Raw genomic sequence first — 19,843 nt, forward strand, 5'->3', positions numbered from 1 at the left:
CGCTCTTGCTTCCTATTTCTTGCTCACTCATTGACATATTTCTTGTTGTGCTGCTTGTCGTAAGAGTGTCAGGTGTTCTGTAGTGCGACTAGTGTCTGTCAGGTTTTATGTTACCGAGGTGTGGGTTCTGCCTCTTCTGAAAATACAGCCGGCCCACAAATAGTGTTAGCTTCAGAGCTCAGTGAAAACCTGAAAGTCCAAAAGAGGAAGAAGTGAGAAATGAGTGTCATCGTGAATAGGAAGCCTTCCTGTGAAATGACTGGCAGTTACGCAATGATCTGTTTCAGATGCTGAGAAGATTCATCCTTCTCTGTTACTAAACACTGCTACTTTGACCATTTGAAAACAGGAGCACCCTTAGACGTCTTCCAGTGATAAAAAAACAAAAACACTTTTACTGTTGAAAAGTGATATCCCAAGTATAAATACAGTAAAGTACACATACTCAAGAAAAAAAAAAAAATTGTAACAATTTTGTGTTTTTAGACACCATTGCAAACTTCAAGGGGATCCGTGATGTCATCGGCCTCCCCTCTTGCTTGAGGAACGATAGAGAACAAAAGAGGAAAGCCCCACCACGTTATGTCATGACTTACCTGGACCACCTATTTTATTTGTCACATACACATGGTTAGCAAATGTTAATGCGAGTGTAGCGAAATGCTTGTGCTTCTAGTTCTGACAGTGCAGTAATATCTAACACGTAATCTAACAGTTCCCCAACAACTACCTAATACACACAAATCTAAAAGGTTGAATGAGAATATGTACATGTAAGTATATGGACGAGTGATGGCCGAGCGGCATAGGTAAGTTGCAATAGATGGTATAAAATACAGTATATACATATGGTATGAATAATGTAAGATATGTAAACGTTATTAAAGTGGCATTATTTAGAGTGCATTGTATAAAGTGACTAGTGATCCATTTATTAAAGTGGCCAGTGATTGGGTCTCAATGTAGGCAGCAGCCTCTCTGTGTTAGTGATGGCTGTTTAACAGTCTGATGGCCTTGTGATAGAATCTGTTTTTCAGTCTCTCGGTCCCAGCTTTGATGCACCTGTACTGACCTCGCCTTCTGGATGGTAACGGGGTGAACAGGCAGTGGCTCAGATGGTTGATGTCCTTGATGATCTTTTTGGCCTTCCTGTGACATCAGGTGCTGTAGGTGTCATGGAGGGAAGGTAGTTTTCCCCCGGTGATGCGTTGTGCAGACCGCACCACCCTCTGGAGAGCCTTGCGGTTGAGGACGGTGCAGTTGCCGTACCAGGCGGTGATACAGCCCAACAGGATGCTCTCGATTGTGCATCTGTAGAAGTTTGTCAGCGTTTTGGGTGACAAGCCGAATTTCTTCAGCCTCCTGAGGTTGAAGAGGTGCTGTTACGCCGCCTTCACCACGCTTTCTGTGTGAGTGGATCATTTCAGTTTGTCTGTGATGTGTACGCCAAGGAACTTAAAACTTTCCACCTTCTCCACTGCTGTCCCTTCGATGTGGATAGGGGGGTGCTTCCTCTGCTGTTTGCTGAAGTCCACGATCATCTCCTTTGTTTTGTTGAGTGAGAGGTTGTTTTCCTGACACCACACTCTGAGTGCCCTCAACTCTCTGTAGGCTGTCTAGTCGTTGTTGATAATCAAGCCTACTACTGTTGTGTCGTCTGCAAACTTGATGATTGAGTTGGAGGCGTGCGTGGCCACGCAGTTGTGGGTGAACGGGGAGTACAGGAGGGGGCTGGCTGAGCAAGCACCCTTGTGGGGCCCCAGTGTTGAGGGTCAGCGAAGTGGAGATGTTGTTTCCTACCTCCACCAGCTGGGGGTGGGATGTGCCTTTTTGTTAAGTAAATCAGGTGTTAAATGAGGTGAAAAGGAGACTGGTGTGCCACTTTAAGTAACGCTTTCCCTAACATTTTACAAAGAGGGAGGGACTGATCAATGATTCCCTTTGGCACGGTGTGCTGACTTGGCTTGGGACAGTTGTTGAACTTTGGCCTTTTTAGGTTCAATCACATAAGTACTTGTTACTTTTCTCTGAAAGACGTGGGATAAGCTGTCTGATAGCCAAGTGTTTGGGTAAGGCTACTCTCGACGCACATTCAGCCATGAGTTCTGTACTGCACAGTTGCTTTCTAGGGACACTCGAGTCTTCACACACTCTCTGCAGGCGGGTCACAATGAGGGTTCATGTTTTCCCAGTAACACAGGAGAGCAGTAGGCAGGGACCTCTTGGCCTAGTCCCTAGAGTGTTAGGGAACATGCTGCCTCTCTGTGCTGTCGTCACCAGCCTCAGGGACGTCACACTCCAGCTCCTGGAGACAGACTGGATCTGACGTTATGGCTTCACTATGTCTCATTCCATCTCGCATTTCTCGTGTGATAACACGTTTCTGAGCTTTCTAGTGCAGTCACATGCTATAGTACTGTGTCATCAGAGTTAACATGGGGCGCGTAGCGGTAAAGATGCACGTGCTCCGGGCCTCAATGAGCTTTCGAGGTGCATCCCCCCCCCTTATTTGTCCTCGAGGGCGTCGCACATTTTGACTTCTTAAGTCAGATCTTGGAACACCCGCCCTTTTAAGATTCAGCTGTTCCGTGTTACTACACAGTTCAGATACGGTGTGTGTTCCTACAGACCGGGCGTTCACCCGCAGTGTGTTAACCCCGTCCCTCCTGTGTCCCTGCCTCTCTCTCTCTCTCTCCAGCTCAGCTGGTGGTGTGCACCCTGTGCTCCTGCGTCATGCAGACCAAGAGGATCTGGCTGTTCTCTGCTCACCTGCTCCCCCTGGTGGCGCGCCTCTGCCTGGTCCCCCTGGAGACCATCGTGTTCATTAACCGCTTCGCCATGATCTTCACGGGCCTCGAGGTCATCTACTTCCTGGCCTCCAATCTGCTGGTGCCCTACAACCTGGCCAAGACCGCCTACAGGGAGCTGGTGCAGGTAAAAGAGTCTACGTGGCACTGAATTATTTCCACTCCTGCTAAGTGTTTGCTGGCTCTAGACTGGAGGAGATTGTCACTTTTCTTTCACACACAAGACTGTAAATCGATCAGTTTGCTGCGGTCAGTTTTTTTTAATTTCTCATCGCTAACAATGTCTGTGGCATCCTCTCTTCCATGTCCTCCTGTGCCCAGGTGGTTGAGGTGTATGGGCTGCTGGCTCTGGGGATGTCCCTGTGGAACCAGCTGGTTCTGCCCGTCCTCTTCATGTGCTTCTGGCTGGTGCTGTTTGCCCTGCAGATCTATACCTACTTCAGTAGCCGCGACAAGCCCACCTCCAGAGAGAGGTTGCTCTTCCTCTTCCTCACCAGGTGGGACAGGGCACTGCTTCCTAGAACACTAGAAACCCTTTTCCCTTCTCTCGTTGAATCCAAGAAGTTGGAAACCCAAGTCGACCTGTTTTGCCTGAACTTTTGCACAACACAACATTATGTAATCTGAAATTGTACAATTTCAGTCCTTTATTATGGCTGTTTGTTGTAATCAAAGAGAATGTGACGTGCCATCTATTACAAATACATGCATGATCTCTGAATTGGTTTTAGTGAGTTTTCTTACTGTCCCCTTCTCTCCCTTTCCCCTCAGTATTGCAGAGTGCTGCAGCACCCCCTACTCCCTGCTGGGCCTGGTCTTCACCGTGTCCTTTGTGGCGCTGGGCGTCCTCACCCTCTGCAAGTTCTACCTGCAGGGCTACCGGGCCTTCATGAATGACAACACCATGCATCGGTCAGTCAGCCGCATTCTCATCCCGCCCATTTTATGTTGTGTGTTTATGCCCGTTAAGTGTATTATTTGACCCATAGCTTGAACAATGAGGAACCTTTATTTTATTTTATTTATTTTATTTTTATTTTTTGTCTGAAAGCACCACATTATTTATGAACCCCTCTCTCTCTCTCTCTCTCTCTCTCTCCTCTCTCTCTCTCTCTCTCTCTCGTCTCTCTCTCTCTCTCTCTTTTCCCCGCTCTGTCTCTCGCCGTCTCAGGGGAATGACGGAGGGCATCACGCTACTGATCCTGGCTGTGCAGACGGGTCTGATTGAGCTGCAGGTCATCCACCGAGCCTTCCTCCTCAGTATCATCCTCTTCATCGTGGTGGCCTCCATCCTGCAGTCCATGCTGGAGATAGCTGACCCTATCGTACTGGCTCTGGGGGCCTCACGGGACAAGTAAGACACTCCAGGCTGAGTTGGAAATGTCTCATTACTTTGACCAGGGCCTAGGGTTGTGCGGTATCCAGATTTCTGTACCATACCGGGGTATTACCAGATATGCACATAAGGGGTGCTATTACTATTTTATATATATATATATATATATATATATATATATATATATATATATATATATATATATATATATATATATATATATATATATATATATATATATATATATATATATATACTGCTCAAAAAATAAAGGGAACACTTAAACAACACAATGTAACTCCAAGTCAATCACACTTCTGTGAAATCAAACTGTCCACTTAAGAAGCAACACTGATTGACAATAAATTTCTCATGCTGTTGTGCAAATGGAATAAACAACAGGTGGAAATTATAGGCAATTAGCAAGACACCCCCAATAAAGGAGTGGTTCTGCAGGTGGGGACCACAGACCACTTCTCAGTTCCTATGCTTCCTTGCTGATGTTTTGGTCACTTTTGAATGCTGGCGGTGCTTTCACTCTAGTGGTAGCATGAGACGGAGTCTACAACCCACACAAGTGGCTCAGGTAGTGCAGCTCATCCAGGATGGCACATCAATGCGAGCTGTGGCAAGAAGGTTTGCTGTGTCTGTCAGCGTAGTGTCCAGAGCATGGAGGCGCTACCAGGAGACAGGCCAGTACATCAGGAGACGTGGAGGAGGCCGTAGGAGGGCAACAACCCAGCAGCAGGACCGCTACCTCCGCTTTTGTGCAAGGGGGAGCACTGCCAGAGTCCTGCAAAATGACCTCCAGCAGGCCACAAATGTGCATGTGTCTGCTCAAACGGTCAGAAACAGACTCCATGAGGGTGGTATGAGGGCCCGACGTCCACAGGTGGGGGTTGTGCTTACAGCCCAACACCGTGCAGGACGTTTGGCATTTGCCAGAGAACACCAAGATTGGCAAATTCACCACTGGCACCCTGTGCTCTTCACAGTTGAAAGCAGGTTCACACTGAGCACATGTGACAAACGTGACAGTCTGGAGACGCCGTGGAGAACGTTCTGCTGCCTGCAACATCCTCCAGCATGACCGGTTTGGCGGTGGGTCAGTCATGGTGTGGGGTGGCATTTCTTTGGGGGGCCGCACAGCCCTCCATGTGCTCGCCAGAGGTAGCCTGACTGCCATTAGGTACCGAGATGAGATCCTCAGACCCCTTGTGAGACCATATGCTGGTGCGGTTGGCCCTGGGTTCCTCCTAATGCAAGACAATGCTAGACCTCATGTGGCTGGAGTGTGTCAGCAGTTCCTGCAAGAGGAAGGCATTGATGCTATGGACTGGCCCGCCCGTTCCCCAGACCTGAATCCAATTGAGCACATCTGGGACATCATGTCTCGCTCCATCCACCAACGCCACGTTGCACCACAGACTGTCCAGGAGTTGGCGGATGCATTAGTCCAGGTCTGGGAGGAGATCCCTCAGGAGACCATCCGCCACCTCATCAGGAGCATGCCCAGGCGTTGGATCAGCCTGTAGTGTGGTTTTCCACTTTAATTTTGAGTGCGACTCCAAATCCAGACCTCCATGGGTTGATAAATTGGATTTCCATTGATTATTTTTGTGTGATTTTGATGTCGCACATTCAACTATGTAAAGAAAAAAGTATTTAATAAGATTATTTCATTCATTCAGATCTAGGATGTGTTGTTTTAGTGTTCCCTTTATTTTTTTGAGCAGTGTATATCATATATATTTTACAAAAATAGGAGGGGATTGAATGTCTCTGCTGTAACCAAGAAGCTTGATCTAGCCACTCAACTAGCAAGTTAGCAAACCAAATGCATAGCTGAAGACCTGAGCTGAATATAAATGGATTTGTTATAACTTATAAGTGGTGGCGCAACATGCACCCCCGCGAGGGTATTGAAAATAATATACGTTATATCGCCCAAGCCTTTCAGGGCCCATAGTGTCATCCACAGCGAGAATGAAAAAGATCAGTAGCATAATATAAAAAGGCCTCTCTCTTCACATGGAAGTCCGTGCAAAATGCCACAACTACATGATTCAGTTCAACACAACTTTATTACGCCACTCAGAGGCGTTGTCCTAGTAAAAGCTCTGTCGGTTGTCGCTCTGTTCAGGAGCCTGTGGAAGCACTTCCGGGCCGTGAGCCTGTGCCTGTTCCTGCTGGTCTTCCCAGCCTACATGGCCTACATGATCTGCCAGTTCTTCCACATGGACTTCTGGCTCCTCATCATCATCTCCTCCAGCATCCTCACCTCACTGCAGGTACACACACACACCTCAAGCTCTGTTGCCATGGATACACCCATACACACACACATGCTGTAGTCTGTCCAATTCAAGAGTTCCTTTTAGCCACTGGTGCACTGGATCCTTTGCCCGTTTGTTTGCAGTAATGACATAAGAACATGTCAGCAATGTTTCATATGTAAGGTAGATAGATGGCTTTTCCGTTAGTGCTGAGATGTATTGCACAGGTCCGTGATGGGGATGTGACGGGCACGGTAAGGACTGTAAGCTCCCGTATCTGTGCCTACTATTCCCTGGCCACCTGTGAGTATATATTCCCTGTGAAATATGGAAAACCCTGTGGGGGTTTCAGCAACCCACCATCTCAGATTGTACTGAAATGGTTTCTGTAGTAGAAACCTATAAGATCAGCATTCCAGCAACATTATTTTGTTGAAATGTGGTTCTGGTGCATTGACTATCTCTAATAGAAAAAAGGAAGGCCGCAAACCTTACTACTTTTGTTCTATATATTACCTGTGATCCTAACCTTTGACCCCCCAACTGCTTGCCCCAACGTGAGAGTGACTTCTAGTGTCAAAACAAGTGAAACAAAGCACCCACACTCAATGTCCTTCTCCCCTAGGTGCTGGGCACCCTGCTAATCTACATCCTGTTCATGGTGGAGGAGGTCCGTAAGGAGCCCGTACAGAACATGGACGACGTCATCTACTACGTGAACGGGACCTACCGGCTGCTGGAGTTCCTGGTGGCGCTCGTGGTGGTGGCCTACGGCGTGTCTGAGACGGTGTTCGGGGAGTGGACGGTGATGGGCTCCACCATCATCTTCATCCACTCCTACTACAACGTGTGGCTGCGCGCCCAGCTGGGCTGGCAGAGCTTCCTGATGCGCCGAGACGCCGTCAACAAGATCAAGAGCCTGCCCACTGCTTCCGACCTGCAGCTGGAGCAGTACAATGACATCTGTGCTATCTGCTATCAGGTGACGGAGTGTGTGTCCGGTGTGTGTACGTTAAGAAAAGTGTGAGTGCATGCTGTTTGAGAGGGCACCATTATTGTTCTGATAAAAGTGTTTTATAGCCCTCTTCTGGTATGAAGGGGACAATGCGGCTAGAGGGGATATGAAATGGGTTCTGACTAGGGTTGTAAAATTCTGGTAACTTCCTCAAAATTCCCAGGTTTTCCAGAAATCCTGGTTGAGGTATTCCAGATTTTTTGCTTATTCCCTGCTGATTCCGGCAATCCTCCAACCGGGTTTTTTGGAAAACTTGGGAATTTTGGGAAAGTTACCTAAACATTTAAAAAGAAAAATGATAGTTTAGTTTGAATAAGGATGTGTACTGGAATATACTTCCACTTATCAGAAAAGCATCATCAGGCATTGTAGTGGGCTCTTCTGTGGTTGTCCGTAGTCCTTCAGTAGTTAACCAGTATTCTGTCTCCCTTTCCAGGACATGAAGTCTGCCGTCATCACCCCCTGCAGTCACTTCTTCCACGCTGGCTGCCTCAAGAAGTGGCTCTACGTACAGGAGACCTGCCCTCTCTGCCACAAACAGCTGAAGAGCCAATCACAGCCCGCCAATGCCACCGCTGCACCCGCCCAGGACATTCTTCCAGCCAATCCCAACCCAGCAGAGGCTGGGCAAGGAGAGCCAGTGGCCAGTGTGGCTGAAGGGAACAAAACGGTGACTCAGAACGGTGTTCCTGTTGAAGAGAGCCAAGCCAGATCCTCTTCCTCCCATGCTAACCCTGACCCAGAGCCTGAGGGCCAGGCAGAGGAGGCAGGTCCATCACAGGGCTCAGGGGAGTCATGTCTCAGGCATCGCCAGCCCCAGCAGTCTGCCTCCTGCCCTGAAGCAGCATCATCCACAGCATGTGCAGCTGACCTCCAGTTAGAACTACAACGGTCTGCCAGCCCCTGCTGCCTCTGAGCCTCGCTCATGCACCCCTCCTCACACACAGCTAAAGACTATTCATCCTCAAGTGGCTAATATTTACGACTTCGCCATGACAGGTTAACTGTTGGACTTTCCCTATTGCCACTATCCAACACCTTCCCCTTAACAAACGTATCTATTTGTTGCCTGTTACTTAAAGTATGGTCTTAAACGTCATTCATTAACATTTCATGGTTAATTCATTTAATTCAAGTACATTTCATGGTTATTAATCCTACAGGATTTCATATATGAAATCTGACAGACTTGAGTGACGCCATACTGAACCTCCATATAATTTCACTGAGAAATCTGCATCGATTTCTCTCACTTAGCATCAAAATAAGTAAGTAGCCTTGCATGAGCCTTGGCTTGTGCTCTGAACGGCTCATAGGAGCAGGAGCCTATCTCCTATTTCTGTAGCGTGAGGCAGGTTGATGTACAGGTACACCCCCTGGACAGGACGCTAGTCTATCGCAGGGCTTTAATCTCAATCGATCTCTTAAACTCTTGAGTGCCAAGCAGAGACTCATTGGTGTTCCCGTTTTTTATCTTTAGTGTATGACTCGGGCCGGGGATCGAACTCACAACCTTCCAATCTCAGGGTGGGCACTAACAACAAGACCACTGAGTTAGATGAACAACAATTTGACCGTTGACAGCTATTATACTGTACCATCTATCTAGCGTAAGACAAACAGTCAAAATATAACATTTGAGATTTCATTAACTCTCATTCAACATATTTCACACACCTTTTCCCGTCTTTAGGTCACTTAACGTTAGCTCACTATTTTGCCACTCCCAAGTGTTTTCCCTCCTTCCGACCCTGGTTGGGCCTCGCCGACCCTCTCCTGGCCTTGTGGCCCACCCTCCCTCAACTTGTTCTGCTTGATGATTGGTTACACAACAACCTTACCAAGTAAGGGCTCAGGGTGGGAAAGGCGCTGTGGAGGTCGGAGACACACTCACCGGATGTGTGCTTGACATTCATATACTGAAGAGAACAGACAGAGGCACTTGATGTAGAAGCTTTATACGCACGCTTAGGCTTGCACGCTGTCACCATCTGGTGGCTGTAGAAACTTTTATTTTCATGATATGTAGCCCACGTGTTATGACATTTGCACTAATGTCATTTATAGCGACGTTCCAAAGTTGTTTTTTGTCAGGTACTAAATATTTTTGGTTTGTACGAGGAAAGACCTATAAATGTGTGTGTGTGTGTGTGTGTGTGTATATAACCGTTCATATATTATATGAAAAGGACTTTTGATATGCCTGCCATACAGTGTAAAAGCTGCACCGTCCAATATGAAGTGATCTGAGGCTTGTGTGAACACTTCAGTGCCCTCTGTAGGTATAGGTGTGATGGGTTGAAGATCACAGATTGAGAGAGGTGTCAGCACTGAATTTACCTTCAACAGTATTTTTGGGGCATTTGTTACAGTTTTGAGAATGAATACATGTTATGTATGATCAAACTTGTAAATGCTCCATTTAAATTAATTTGTAGCGAGTTGGTGGCTTTAGCACATTTTTCTTGAAGGTAAATTGTGAGAAGCGGCTGAGTGTGAATAGTATTTTACATACATCATAATATTGACATTTGAAGAGGACTTCTTTTAGCATTTTGAAATGCTTTCCTGTTTGGGATTTTGTTTCTTTGTGTTGAAGACCTACAATTTAATTATGTTTCGATTTGTTTTTTTCCCTTTCTTATTTTGGTTTTTTTTATATACAAAAAGAACGACATGCTCTGTGAATGCTGAATTCCAGTCAAGTTTCTGTATTGTTTGGTGAGAAATTTGCCTGGTGTCGCCTTTATTGTACAAAACTGAATGTCAAATAAATTCCACCATCCAATTTTAACCTGCAGACTGAACTAGCTTTTAGTGTTGCTGATTTGATTATTAAAGATGGGAGATGGATAAGCCACAACCTTAAACATCTCCAGGCAAGCACGATCGTGGCTGGAACCTAGTCTTGCATAGCTAGACCTCAATGATTGCGGAAGTAAGCAGTCTGGCTCGAGACTAGCTGGAACCAATACTTTATATATACACTAGATGACTGATAGGGGGTGCTGTGTTGAAGCCGCTGCACCTCCATCTTGACACCCACAATAAAAAAAAAATGTTTTTAAATATAAACTCATCCCTTTTTCAGGACCCTGTCTTTCAAAGATGATTCGTAATAATCCAAATAACTTCTCAGATCTTCATTGTAAAGGGTTTAAACACTGTTTCCCATGCTTGTTCAATGAACCATAAACAGTTAATGTACCTGTGGAACGGTCGTTAAGACACTTAACAGCTTATTGACTTAGGACACTAAAGAGGCCTTTCTACTGACTCTGGAAAAACACCAAAAGAAAGATGCCCAGGGTCCCTGCTCATCTGCGTGAATATGCCTTAGCTATGCTGCAAGGAGGCATGAGGACTGCAGATGTGGCCAGGGCAATAATTTGCACTGTCCGTACTGTGAGATGCATAAGACAGCGCTACAGGGAGACAGGACAGACAGCTGATCGTCCTCGCAGTGGCAGACCAGGTGTAACAACACCTGCACAGGATCGGTACATCCGAGTATCACATCTGCTGGACAGGTACAGGATGGCAACAACAACTGCCCGAGTTACACCAGGAACACAATCCCTCCATCAGTGCACAGACTGTCCGCAATAGGCTGAGAGAGGCTGGACTGAGGGCTTGTAGGCCTGTTATAAGGCAGGTCCTTACCAGACATCACTGGCAACATCGTCGGCTATGGGCACAAACCCATCGTCGCTGGACCAGACCATCTCAACTGACCAGTCGCGATTTTTGTCTCACCAGGGGTGATGATCGGATTCGCGTTTGTCGTCGAAGGATTGAGCATTATACCGAGACCTGTGCCTGCAGCGGGATCGATTTGGTGGAGTGTCCATCATGGTCTGGAGCGGTGTGTCACAGCATCATCGGACAAAGCTTTTTGTTATTGCAGGCAATCTCAAAGCTGTGCGTTACAGGGAAGACATCCTCCTCCCTCATGTGGTACCCTTCCTGCAGGTTCATCCTGACATGACCCTCCAGCATGACAATGTCACCAGCCATATTGCTCGTTCTGTGCGTGATTTCCTGCAAGACAGGAATGTCAGTGTTCTATGGCCAGCGAAGAGCCCGGATCTCAATCCCATTGAGCACGTCTGGGACCTGTTGGATCGGCGGGTGAGGTCTAGGGCCATTCCCCCCCAGAAATGTCTGGGAACTTGCAGGTGCCTTGGTGGAAGAGTGGGGTAACATCTCACAGCAAGAACTGGCAAATCTGGTGCAGTCCATGAGGAGGAGATGCACTGCAGTACTTAGTATCTGGTGTGGCCACCAGCTGCATTGATTGTTACTTTTTAACCCCCCCTTTGTTCAGGGACACATTATTGCATTTATGTTAGTCACATGTCTGTGGAACTTGTTCAGTTTGTCTCAGTTGTTGAATCTTATGTTCATACAAATATTTACACATGTTAAGTTTGCTGAAAATAAACAGTTGACAGTGAGAGGAACTTTTTAATATATATAAATACATACATACATACATACATGCATACACACTACCGTTAAGTTTGGGGTCACTTAGAAGTTTTGGGCCCATTAAAATAACATCGAATTGATCAGAAATACAGTGTAGACATTGTTAATGTTGTAAATGACTATTGTAGCTGGAAACTGCAGATTTTGAATGGTATTTCTACATCGGTGTACAGAGGCCCAATATCAGTCACCATCACTCCTGTGTTCCAATGGCGTGTTGTGTTAGCTAATCCAAGTTTATAATTTAAAAGGCAAATTGATCATTAGAAAACCCTTTTGCAATTATGTTAGCACAGCTGAACACTTGTTCTGATTAAAGAAGCAATAAAACTGGCCTTCTTTAGACTAGTTGAGTATCTGGAGCATCAGCATTTGTGGGTTCGATTACAGGTTCAAAATGGCCAGAAACAAAGAACTTAATTCTGAAACTTGTCAGTCTATTCTTGTTCTGAGAAATGAAGGCTATTCCATGTAAGAAATTGCCAAGAAACTGAAGATCGCGTACAACGCTGTGTACTACTCCCTTCACAGAACAGCGCAATCTGGCTCTAACCAGAATAGAAAGAGGAGTGGGAGGCCCCGGTGCACAACTGAGCAAGAGGACAAGTACATTAGTGTCTACCGTAATTTCCGGACTTTAAGCCGCTACTTTTTTCCCACGCTTTGAACCTCGCAGCTTAAACAATGACGTGGCTAATATATGGATTTTTCCCTCTTTCAAATAATAAAAAATAATAAAAACACATTCTGTGACGTGCTCAGTTTTTTGGCGGCATGAAGCTTTCATTAGACCAATGAAATTGCCGAACGGGTTAAGGTCAAACAACTTTTTTGTTTACTGTTTAGATTAAATTGAGCGCGCTCAAACTTCCCATCATTCTGATTACGGTAGTCATTTTGTCACCCTCATCATGGCAAAGACACGGAGAAATGCATATGATGCAGCTTTCAAGTTGAAGGCGATTGATCTGGCTGTTGGAAAAGGAAATAGAGCTGCTGCACGGGAGCTTGGTCTGGAGCAATGACTTTCTTGGTAGGCTACTGTTTACTGCTAATTTTTTATTTTTTGTTACAAGCCGTGTTTCGTTAAAGCCTATTTATTTTTGTCACAAGCCGTGTTTCGTTAAAGCCTGTGTAAAGTTCATTTGTTTCAATGTACCGGTAGGCACCTGCGGCTTATAGACATGTGCGGCTTATTTATGTTCAAAATATATATTTTTTTTTTATTCAGTGAGTGCAGCTTATATTCAGGTGCGCTTAATAGTCCGGAATTTACGGTAGTTTGAGAAACAGACGCCTCACAAGTCCTCAACTGGCAGCTCAATTAAATAGTACCCGCAAAACACCAGTCTCAACGTCAACAGTGAAGAGACGACTCCGGGATGCTGGCCTTCTAGGCAGAGTTGCAAAGAAAAAGCCATATCTCTGATTGGCCAATAAAAAGAAAAGATTAAGATGGGCAAAAGAACACAGACACTGGACAGAGGAACTCCGACCTAGAAGGCCAGCATCCCGGAGTCGCCTCTTCACTGTTGACGTTGAGACTTTAATCCTTAATGTATACTTTTTTGAGATGACTGTTACTGTCCTTATTACAACAAAACATACTTTAAAAAATACTGAATTTTTTCACTTAAACATTTAATTGAGACGCTGCAGAATTCCATTAATTCCTATTGACAGACTGATCCTACTGTGGAGTGCCAATATGGCCGACCAGTGGCTTCACAGCCTCTCAATGACCAATGCATAGCATCGGCAATCAAGGGTTTACAGTGCATTCGGAAAGTATTCAGACCCCTTGACATTTTCACATTTTGTTACGTTACAGTCTTATTCTAAAATGTATTAAATCTTTTTTTCCCCCTCATCAATCTACACACAATACCCCATAATGACAAAGCAAAAACAGTTTTTTAGAAATGTTTGCAAATAGAAAACGTAAATATCACATTTACATAGACCCTTTACGCAGTACTTTGTTGAAGCACATTTGGCAGCGATTACAGCCTCGAGTCTTCATGGGTATGACCCTACAAGCTTGGCACACCTGTATTTGAGGAGTTTCTACCATTCTTCTCTGCAGAACCTCTCAAGCTCTGTCAGGTTGGATGGGGAACATTGCTGCACAGCTATTTTTAAGGTCTCTCCAGAGATGTTCGATTGAGTTTAAGTACGGGCTCTGGTTGGGCCACTCAAGGACATTCAGAGACTTGTCCCAAAGCCACTCCTGCATTGTCTTGGTTGTGTCCTTAGGGTTGTTGTCCTGTTGGAAGGTGAACCTTTGCCCCAGTCTGAGGTACTGAGCGCTCTGGAGCAGGTTTTCATCAAGGATCTCTCTGTACTTTGCTCCGTTCATCTTTCCCTCGATCCTGACTAGTCTTCCAGTCCTTGCCACTGAAAAACATTCCCACAGCATGATGCTGCCACCACCATGCTTCACCGTAGGGATGGTGGCAGGTTTCCTCCTGACGTGACACTTGGCATTCAGGCCTAAGAGTTCAATCTTGGTTTCATCAGACCAGAGAATCTTGTTTCTCATGGTCTGACAGTCCTTTAGGGGACTTTTGGCAAACTCCAAGTGGGCTGTCATATGCCTTTTACTGAGGAGTGGCTTCCGTCTGGCCACTCTACCATAAAGGTCTGATTGGTGGAGTGCTGCAGAGATGGTTGTCCTTCTGGAAGGTTCTCCCATCTCCACAGAGGAACTCTGGGGCTCTGTCATTGTGACTATCGGTTTCTTGGGCACCTCCCTGACCAAGGCCCTTCTCCCCCGATTTAAAAAAATAAAATAAAAATGAAATACCTTTTTTTACATAATTATTCAAACCCTTTACTATGAGACTCGACATGGAGCTCCGGTGCATCCTGTTTCCATTGATCATCCTTGAGATGTTTCTACAACTTGATTTTAGTCCACTTGTGGTAAATTCAATTGATTGGACATGATTTGAAAAGGCACAAACCTGTCTATATAATGTCACACAGTTGACAGTGCATGTCAGAGCAAAAACCAAGCCATGAGGTCTAATGAATTGTCCGTAGAGCTTCGAGACAGGATTGTGCTGAGACACAGATCTGGGGAAAGGTACCAAAAATATCTGCAACATTGACGGCCCCCATGAACACAGTGGCGTCCGTCAATCAATCAATCAATCAATCAATCAATCAATCAATCAATCAATCAGTCAAATGTATCTATAAAGCCCTTTTTACATCAGCAGTTGTCACAAAGTGCAGGTGGTTGAAGATGTAAAATAATTATGTTGGTCGTATGTGTATGAAAAATTGAATCCAGATTCAGCATTGGAAATATTTGTAAAATGATTCATGCAAATTGTTGACAGTTGACCTGTTAAGAAATTAACTGTGATAACTGTTAGAGCCCTTTGGATTGATGATGAATTGATGCAAATGAGATGGCAAACAAGTCAGGCTGCTCAGCTCTTTGGTTGATATACAGTACTGTAAACTGAGAAATGTGACTTTAGTTAACAAACATTTTAATAAACGACATTACCAAATCAAGATAAATGACAAAACACAACAGGAAAATAATTTGGAGTACACTAAATTATATATTGGGCAGAAAACCCAATTAGTCTCCAATGTTTATTGAAGTTAATGGGTAATTTATAACAACTTTTGATATTGCAAATAATATCAATGACTATTTCAATGGTAAAGTGGAAAAACTTAGAAGTGAAATTCCATTGAACAGTGAACCCTCATATTTTTGTATAGAAGTAATAACGAAAGAGAAGGATAGCAGACTGTATTGCCACCCCTATCTGCTATATCTTTAACCAAAGCCTAAAGGAGTGTGTGTCCACAGGCGTGGAAGGAAGCTAAAGTAATTCCACTGCCTAGAAATTGTAAAGCACCCTTTGCTGGCTCTAACAGTCGCCCAATCAGTTTGCTGCCTGTTCTTAGTAAGATGATGGAGAGAATTGTGTTTGACCAAATACGATGCTGTTTTTCAGAGAACAGCTACTTACTTTCAGCGTGCGTATAGAGAAGGGCACTCAACTTGTACTGCACTGACTCAGACGACAGATGATTTGTTAAAAGAAATCTTGTTAGATTTCAGTGCAGCCTTTGATGTTATTGGTCATAAATTGTTATTGAAGAAACTCACTTGCGATGGCTTCACGTCACCTGCCATCACATGGTTGCAGAGTTACTTATCCAATAGAACCCAGAGATTTCTCTTCAATGGAAGCTTCTCGAACAACAAATATGTACAGTGCGGTGTCCCTCAGAGCCTTGGGTCATTACACTTCTCTATTTTTACAAATGATTTGCCACTGGTCTTACACAAAACTAGATTATTCCACACTCTACATGTCAGCACCCTATTGTGGAAAACTCAATCCAAAGATTAGGCAGAGACTCATTTATAATTATAATAGTAAATCTTTAAAACATACGAGTAGCTGCAAGGTAGATCCCTCTCTGATCACAGTCAGGGAAGGAGCTCAAAGAGTAAACGGTTACATATTCCTTATATAGTGGGAGGGGATAATACAATCATATTGTTTACACAACAATTATTTTATACAAGCAACAGTTCCAGAACACAATGGCCTTGTGTTAGGGTGCAGACATAACAGTAGTCTATGAAACGCTTAACATCACAGTTCAGAGCATAACACTTGAGAAGTAACAACAGTTCACCCCAATTCTGCCACAAGAACCCAAAGCCAGTGAATTCACTGAAATTCCAAATAAGCAGTTAGTCAGTATCAGAATGGGTGATTAATAAACTGGTCTTAAATACTGTACATCTAATACTAAAAGGATTGTATTTGGTTTAAAAACATTCTCTAAGAAGTACACCTCAGCTGAAGTTGTGTATAAAGGGTGTGACCATTGAGGAAGATGAGGAAGTTAAACTCCTAGCTACAGTTGAAGTTGGAAGTTTACATACACCTTAGCCAAATACATTTAAACTCAGTTTTTCACAATCCCTGACATTTAATCCAAGTAAAAATTCCCTGTCTTAGGTCAGTTAGGATCACCACTTTATTTTAAGAATGTGAAATGTCAGAATAATAGTAGAGAGAATGATTTATTTCAGCTTTTATTTCTTTCATCACATTCACAGTGGGTTAGAAGTTTACATACACTCAATTAGTATTTGGTAGAATTGCCTTTAAATTGTTTAACTTGGGTCAAATGTTTCGGGTAGCCTTCTACAAGCTTCCCACAATAAATTGGGTGAATTTTGGCCCATTCCTCCTGACAGAGCTGGTGTAACTGAGTCAGGTTTGTAGGCCTCCTTGCTTGCACACGCTTTTTCAGTTCTGCCTACAAATGGTCTATAGGATTGAGGTCAAGGCTTTGTGATGGCCACTCCAACACCTTGAATTTGTTGTCCTTAAGCCATTTTGCCACAACTTTGGAAGTATGCTTCGGGTCATTGTCCATTTGGAAGACCCATTTGCGACCAAGCTTTAACGTCCTGATTGATGTCGAGATGTTGCTTCAATATATCCACATAATTTTCCTCCCTCATGATGCCATCTATTTTGTGAAGAGCACCAGTCCCTCCTGCAGCAAAGCACCCCCACAACATGATGCTGCCACCCCGTGCTTCACGGTTGGGATGGTGTTCTTCGGCTTGCAAGCCTCCCCCTTTTTCATCCAAACATAACGATGGTCACTATGGCCAAACAGTTCCATTTTTGTTTCATCAGACCAGAGGACATTTCTCCAAAAAGTACGATCTTTGTCCCCATGTGCAGTTGCAAACCGTCCTTGCTGAGCGGCCTTTCAGGTTATGTTGATATAGAACTTGTTTTACTGTGGATATAGATACTTTTGTACCTGTTTCCTCCAGCATCTCCACAAGGTCCTTTGCTGTTGTTCTGGGATTTAATTGCACTTTTCACACCAAAGTAGTTCATCTCTAGGAGACAGAACGCGTCTCCTTCCTGAGCGGTATGACGGCTGCGTGCTCCCATGGTGTTTAGACTGGTGTACTATTGTTTGTACAGATGAACGTGGTACCTTCAGGCGTTTGGAAATTGCTCCCAATGATGAACCAGACTTGTGGAGGTCTACCATTTTGAGGTCTGAGGTCTTGGTTGATTTCTTTTGATTTTCCCATGATGTTAAGCAAAGAGGCACTGAGTTTGAAGGTAGGCTAGAAATACATCCACAGGTACACCTCCAATTGACTCAAATGATGTCAATTAGCCTATCAGAAGCTTCTAAAGCCATGACATCATTTTCTGGAATTTTCCAAGCTGTTTAAAGGCACAGTCAACTTAGTGTATGTAAACTTCCGACCTACTGGAATTGTGATACAGTGAATTATAAGTGAAATAATCTGTCTGTAAACAATTGTTGGGAAAATGACTTGTGCCATGCACAAAGTAGATGTCCTAACCGACTTGCCAAAACTATAGTTTGTTTACAAGAAATTTGTGGTGGTTGAAAAACGAGTTTTAATGACTCCAACCTAAGTGTATGTAAACTTCCGACTGTATAACATTGAAAGGTCAATTATTATGGTCAAGTCATATCGACAAAGTTCTTGTGAGATGGGGAGGGGTATGTTATAAAAAGATGTTCTGCGTTTTTGAAACAAAAACCACCTGTACTAGTTGTTCAGGCTCTGGCCTTGTCCTATCTTGATTACTGTCCGGTAATATGGTCAGGTGCAGCAAAGCATTGACCCCCCCCCCCCCCCCCCCAAGCTACGTACAATGAACACAACTGCATTTTATCGATGCTATTTGAATGCACAGACATACTGTGACAAGATCTTGAGGCCCGTTATCGCGTCATTCATCTGCCGCCATCACCTCATGTTTCAGCATGGTAATGCACGGCCCCATGTTGCAAGGATCTGTACACAATTCCTGGAAGCCGAAAATGTTTCTGTTCTTCCATGGTCTGCATACTCACCAGACATGTCACCCATTGAGCATGTTTGGGATGCTCTGGGTTGATGTGTATGACAGCGTGTTCCAGTTCCCGCCAATATCCAGCAACTTCGCACAGGCATTGAAGAGGAGTGGGACAACATTCCACAGGCCTCAATCAACATTCTGATCAACTCTACGTGTCACGCTGCATGAGGCAAATGGTGGTCACACCAGATACTGACTGCTTTTCTGATCCACGCCCCTAACCTTTTTTTTAAGGTAACTGTGACTAAAAAAACATGAGCTGGCGCACACCCAGAAAAAATATTTTGTGTGGAGGTGCTGACTAACGGCGAATAAACTATAAACAATAAAAAATAAAGAGAGTTGCACACTCCATATATAAACTCCCAGTCATTTATTGGGTATATCACCAACGTTTCGGCATCACTGTGCCGTCTTCAGGGTAATGTCATGAATACTTGAAACAGGTTATGTTGACAAACAGTGCAATTAGTGCAACCAATGACAATAGTGAGGGGTGTGTCATAATGATTAAGTTACTTGTGAATGAATTGAGTGAAAATGTTTAAAAAAACAATGGTTTATGGCATATTAAATATACTAGGCTATTGTTATCACATACAAACATAATTGAATATTGTACATAATATTAGCATCAACAGACATTGTTTAATTCAATTTCACATATCTAATTGTTTCCCATTTCATTAATATTTGTTACATGTAATCTTTTGGTTCAACCTTAATGCATAATAAGCATCAATAAGAGGGGGAACATATTAGGTGTACGCAAATAAGCTGTTGAAAGGATATATCAATTTATAAGACTTGTTCTTAAAAGAGAGAATTGTTCACAAGGGCCTGAGATCAAACTCAATATTCAGACCACTAGGGGTCAATGTTTTTAGACAGGATATCCAGTAAGCCTCCCTTTGTAGTAGTAGGATCTCAATGTTACTTACTCTCCTTGGTAGAGTAACATGCTCCCAACGCCTGTGTATTTGAGGGAGGAGGTTGGA

At 44.2% G+C, this 19,843-nt stretch overlaps 1 protein-coding gene across 2 annotated transcripts in view; it reads left to right on the forward strand.

Annotated features, from left to right (window-relative positions):
* LOC106567439 (RING finger protein 145) overlaps positions 1-10,228 on the forward strand; it is a 28,898-nt gene extending 18,670 nt beyond the window's left edge. For both annotated transcript variants that reach the window (XM_014136687.3, XM_014136688.3), the window contains exons 5-11: positions 2,699-2,934; positions 3,129-3,304; positions 3,579-3,719; positions 3,979-4,161; positions 6,287-6,434; positions 7,045-7,401; positions 7,871-10,228. In XM_014136687.3, coding sequence (XP_013992162.1) covers positions 2,699-2,934; positions 3,129-3,304; positions 3,579-3,719; positions 3,979-4,161; positions 6,287-6,434; positions 7,045-7,401; positions 7,871-8,350 — 1,721 coding nt within the window. In that variant the 3' untranslated portion in view covers positions 8,351-10,228. The remainder of the gene's footprint in view (positions 1-2,698; positions 2,935-3,128; positions 3,305-3,578; positions 3,720-3,978; positions 4,162-6,286; positions 6,435-7,044; positions 7,402-7,870) is intronic.
* Positions 10,229-19,843: the final 9,615 nt, after the last annotated feature.

The sequence above is a fragment of the Salmo salar genome, chromosome 13 (genome assembly GCF_965601325.2).
Source record: "Salmo salar chromosome 13, fSalSal1, whole genome shotgun sequence".
NCBI classification, from domain to species: Eukaryota; Metazoa; Chordata; class Actinopteri; order Salmoniformes; family Salmonidae; genus Salmo; species Salmo salar.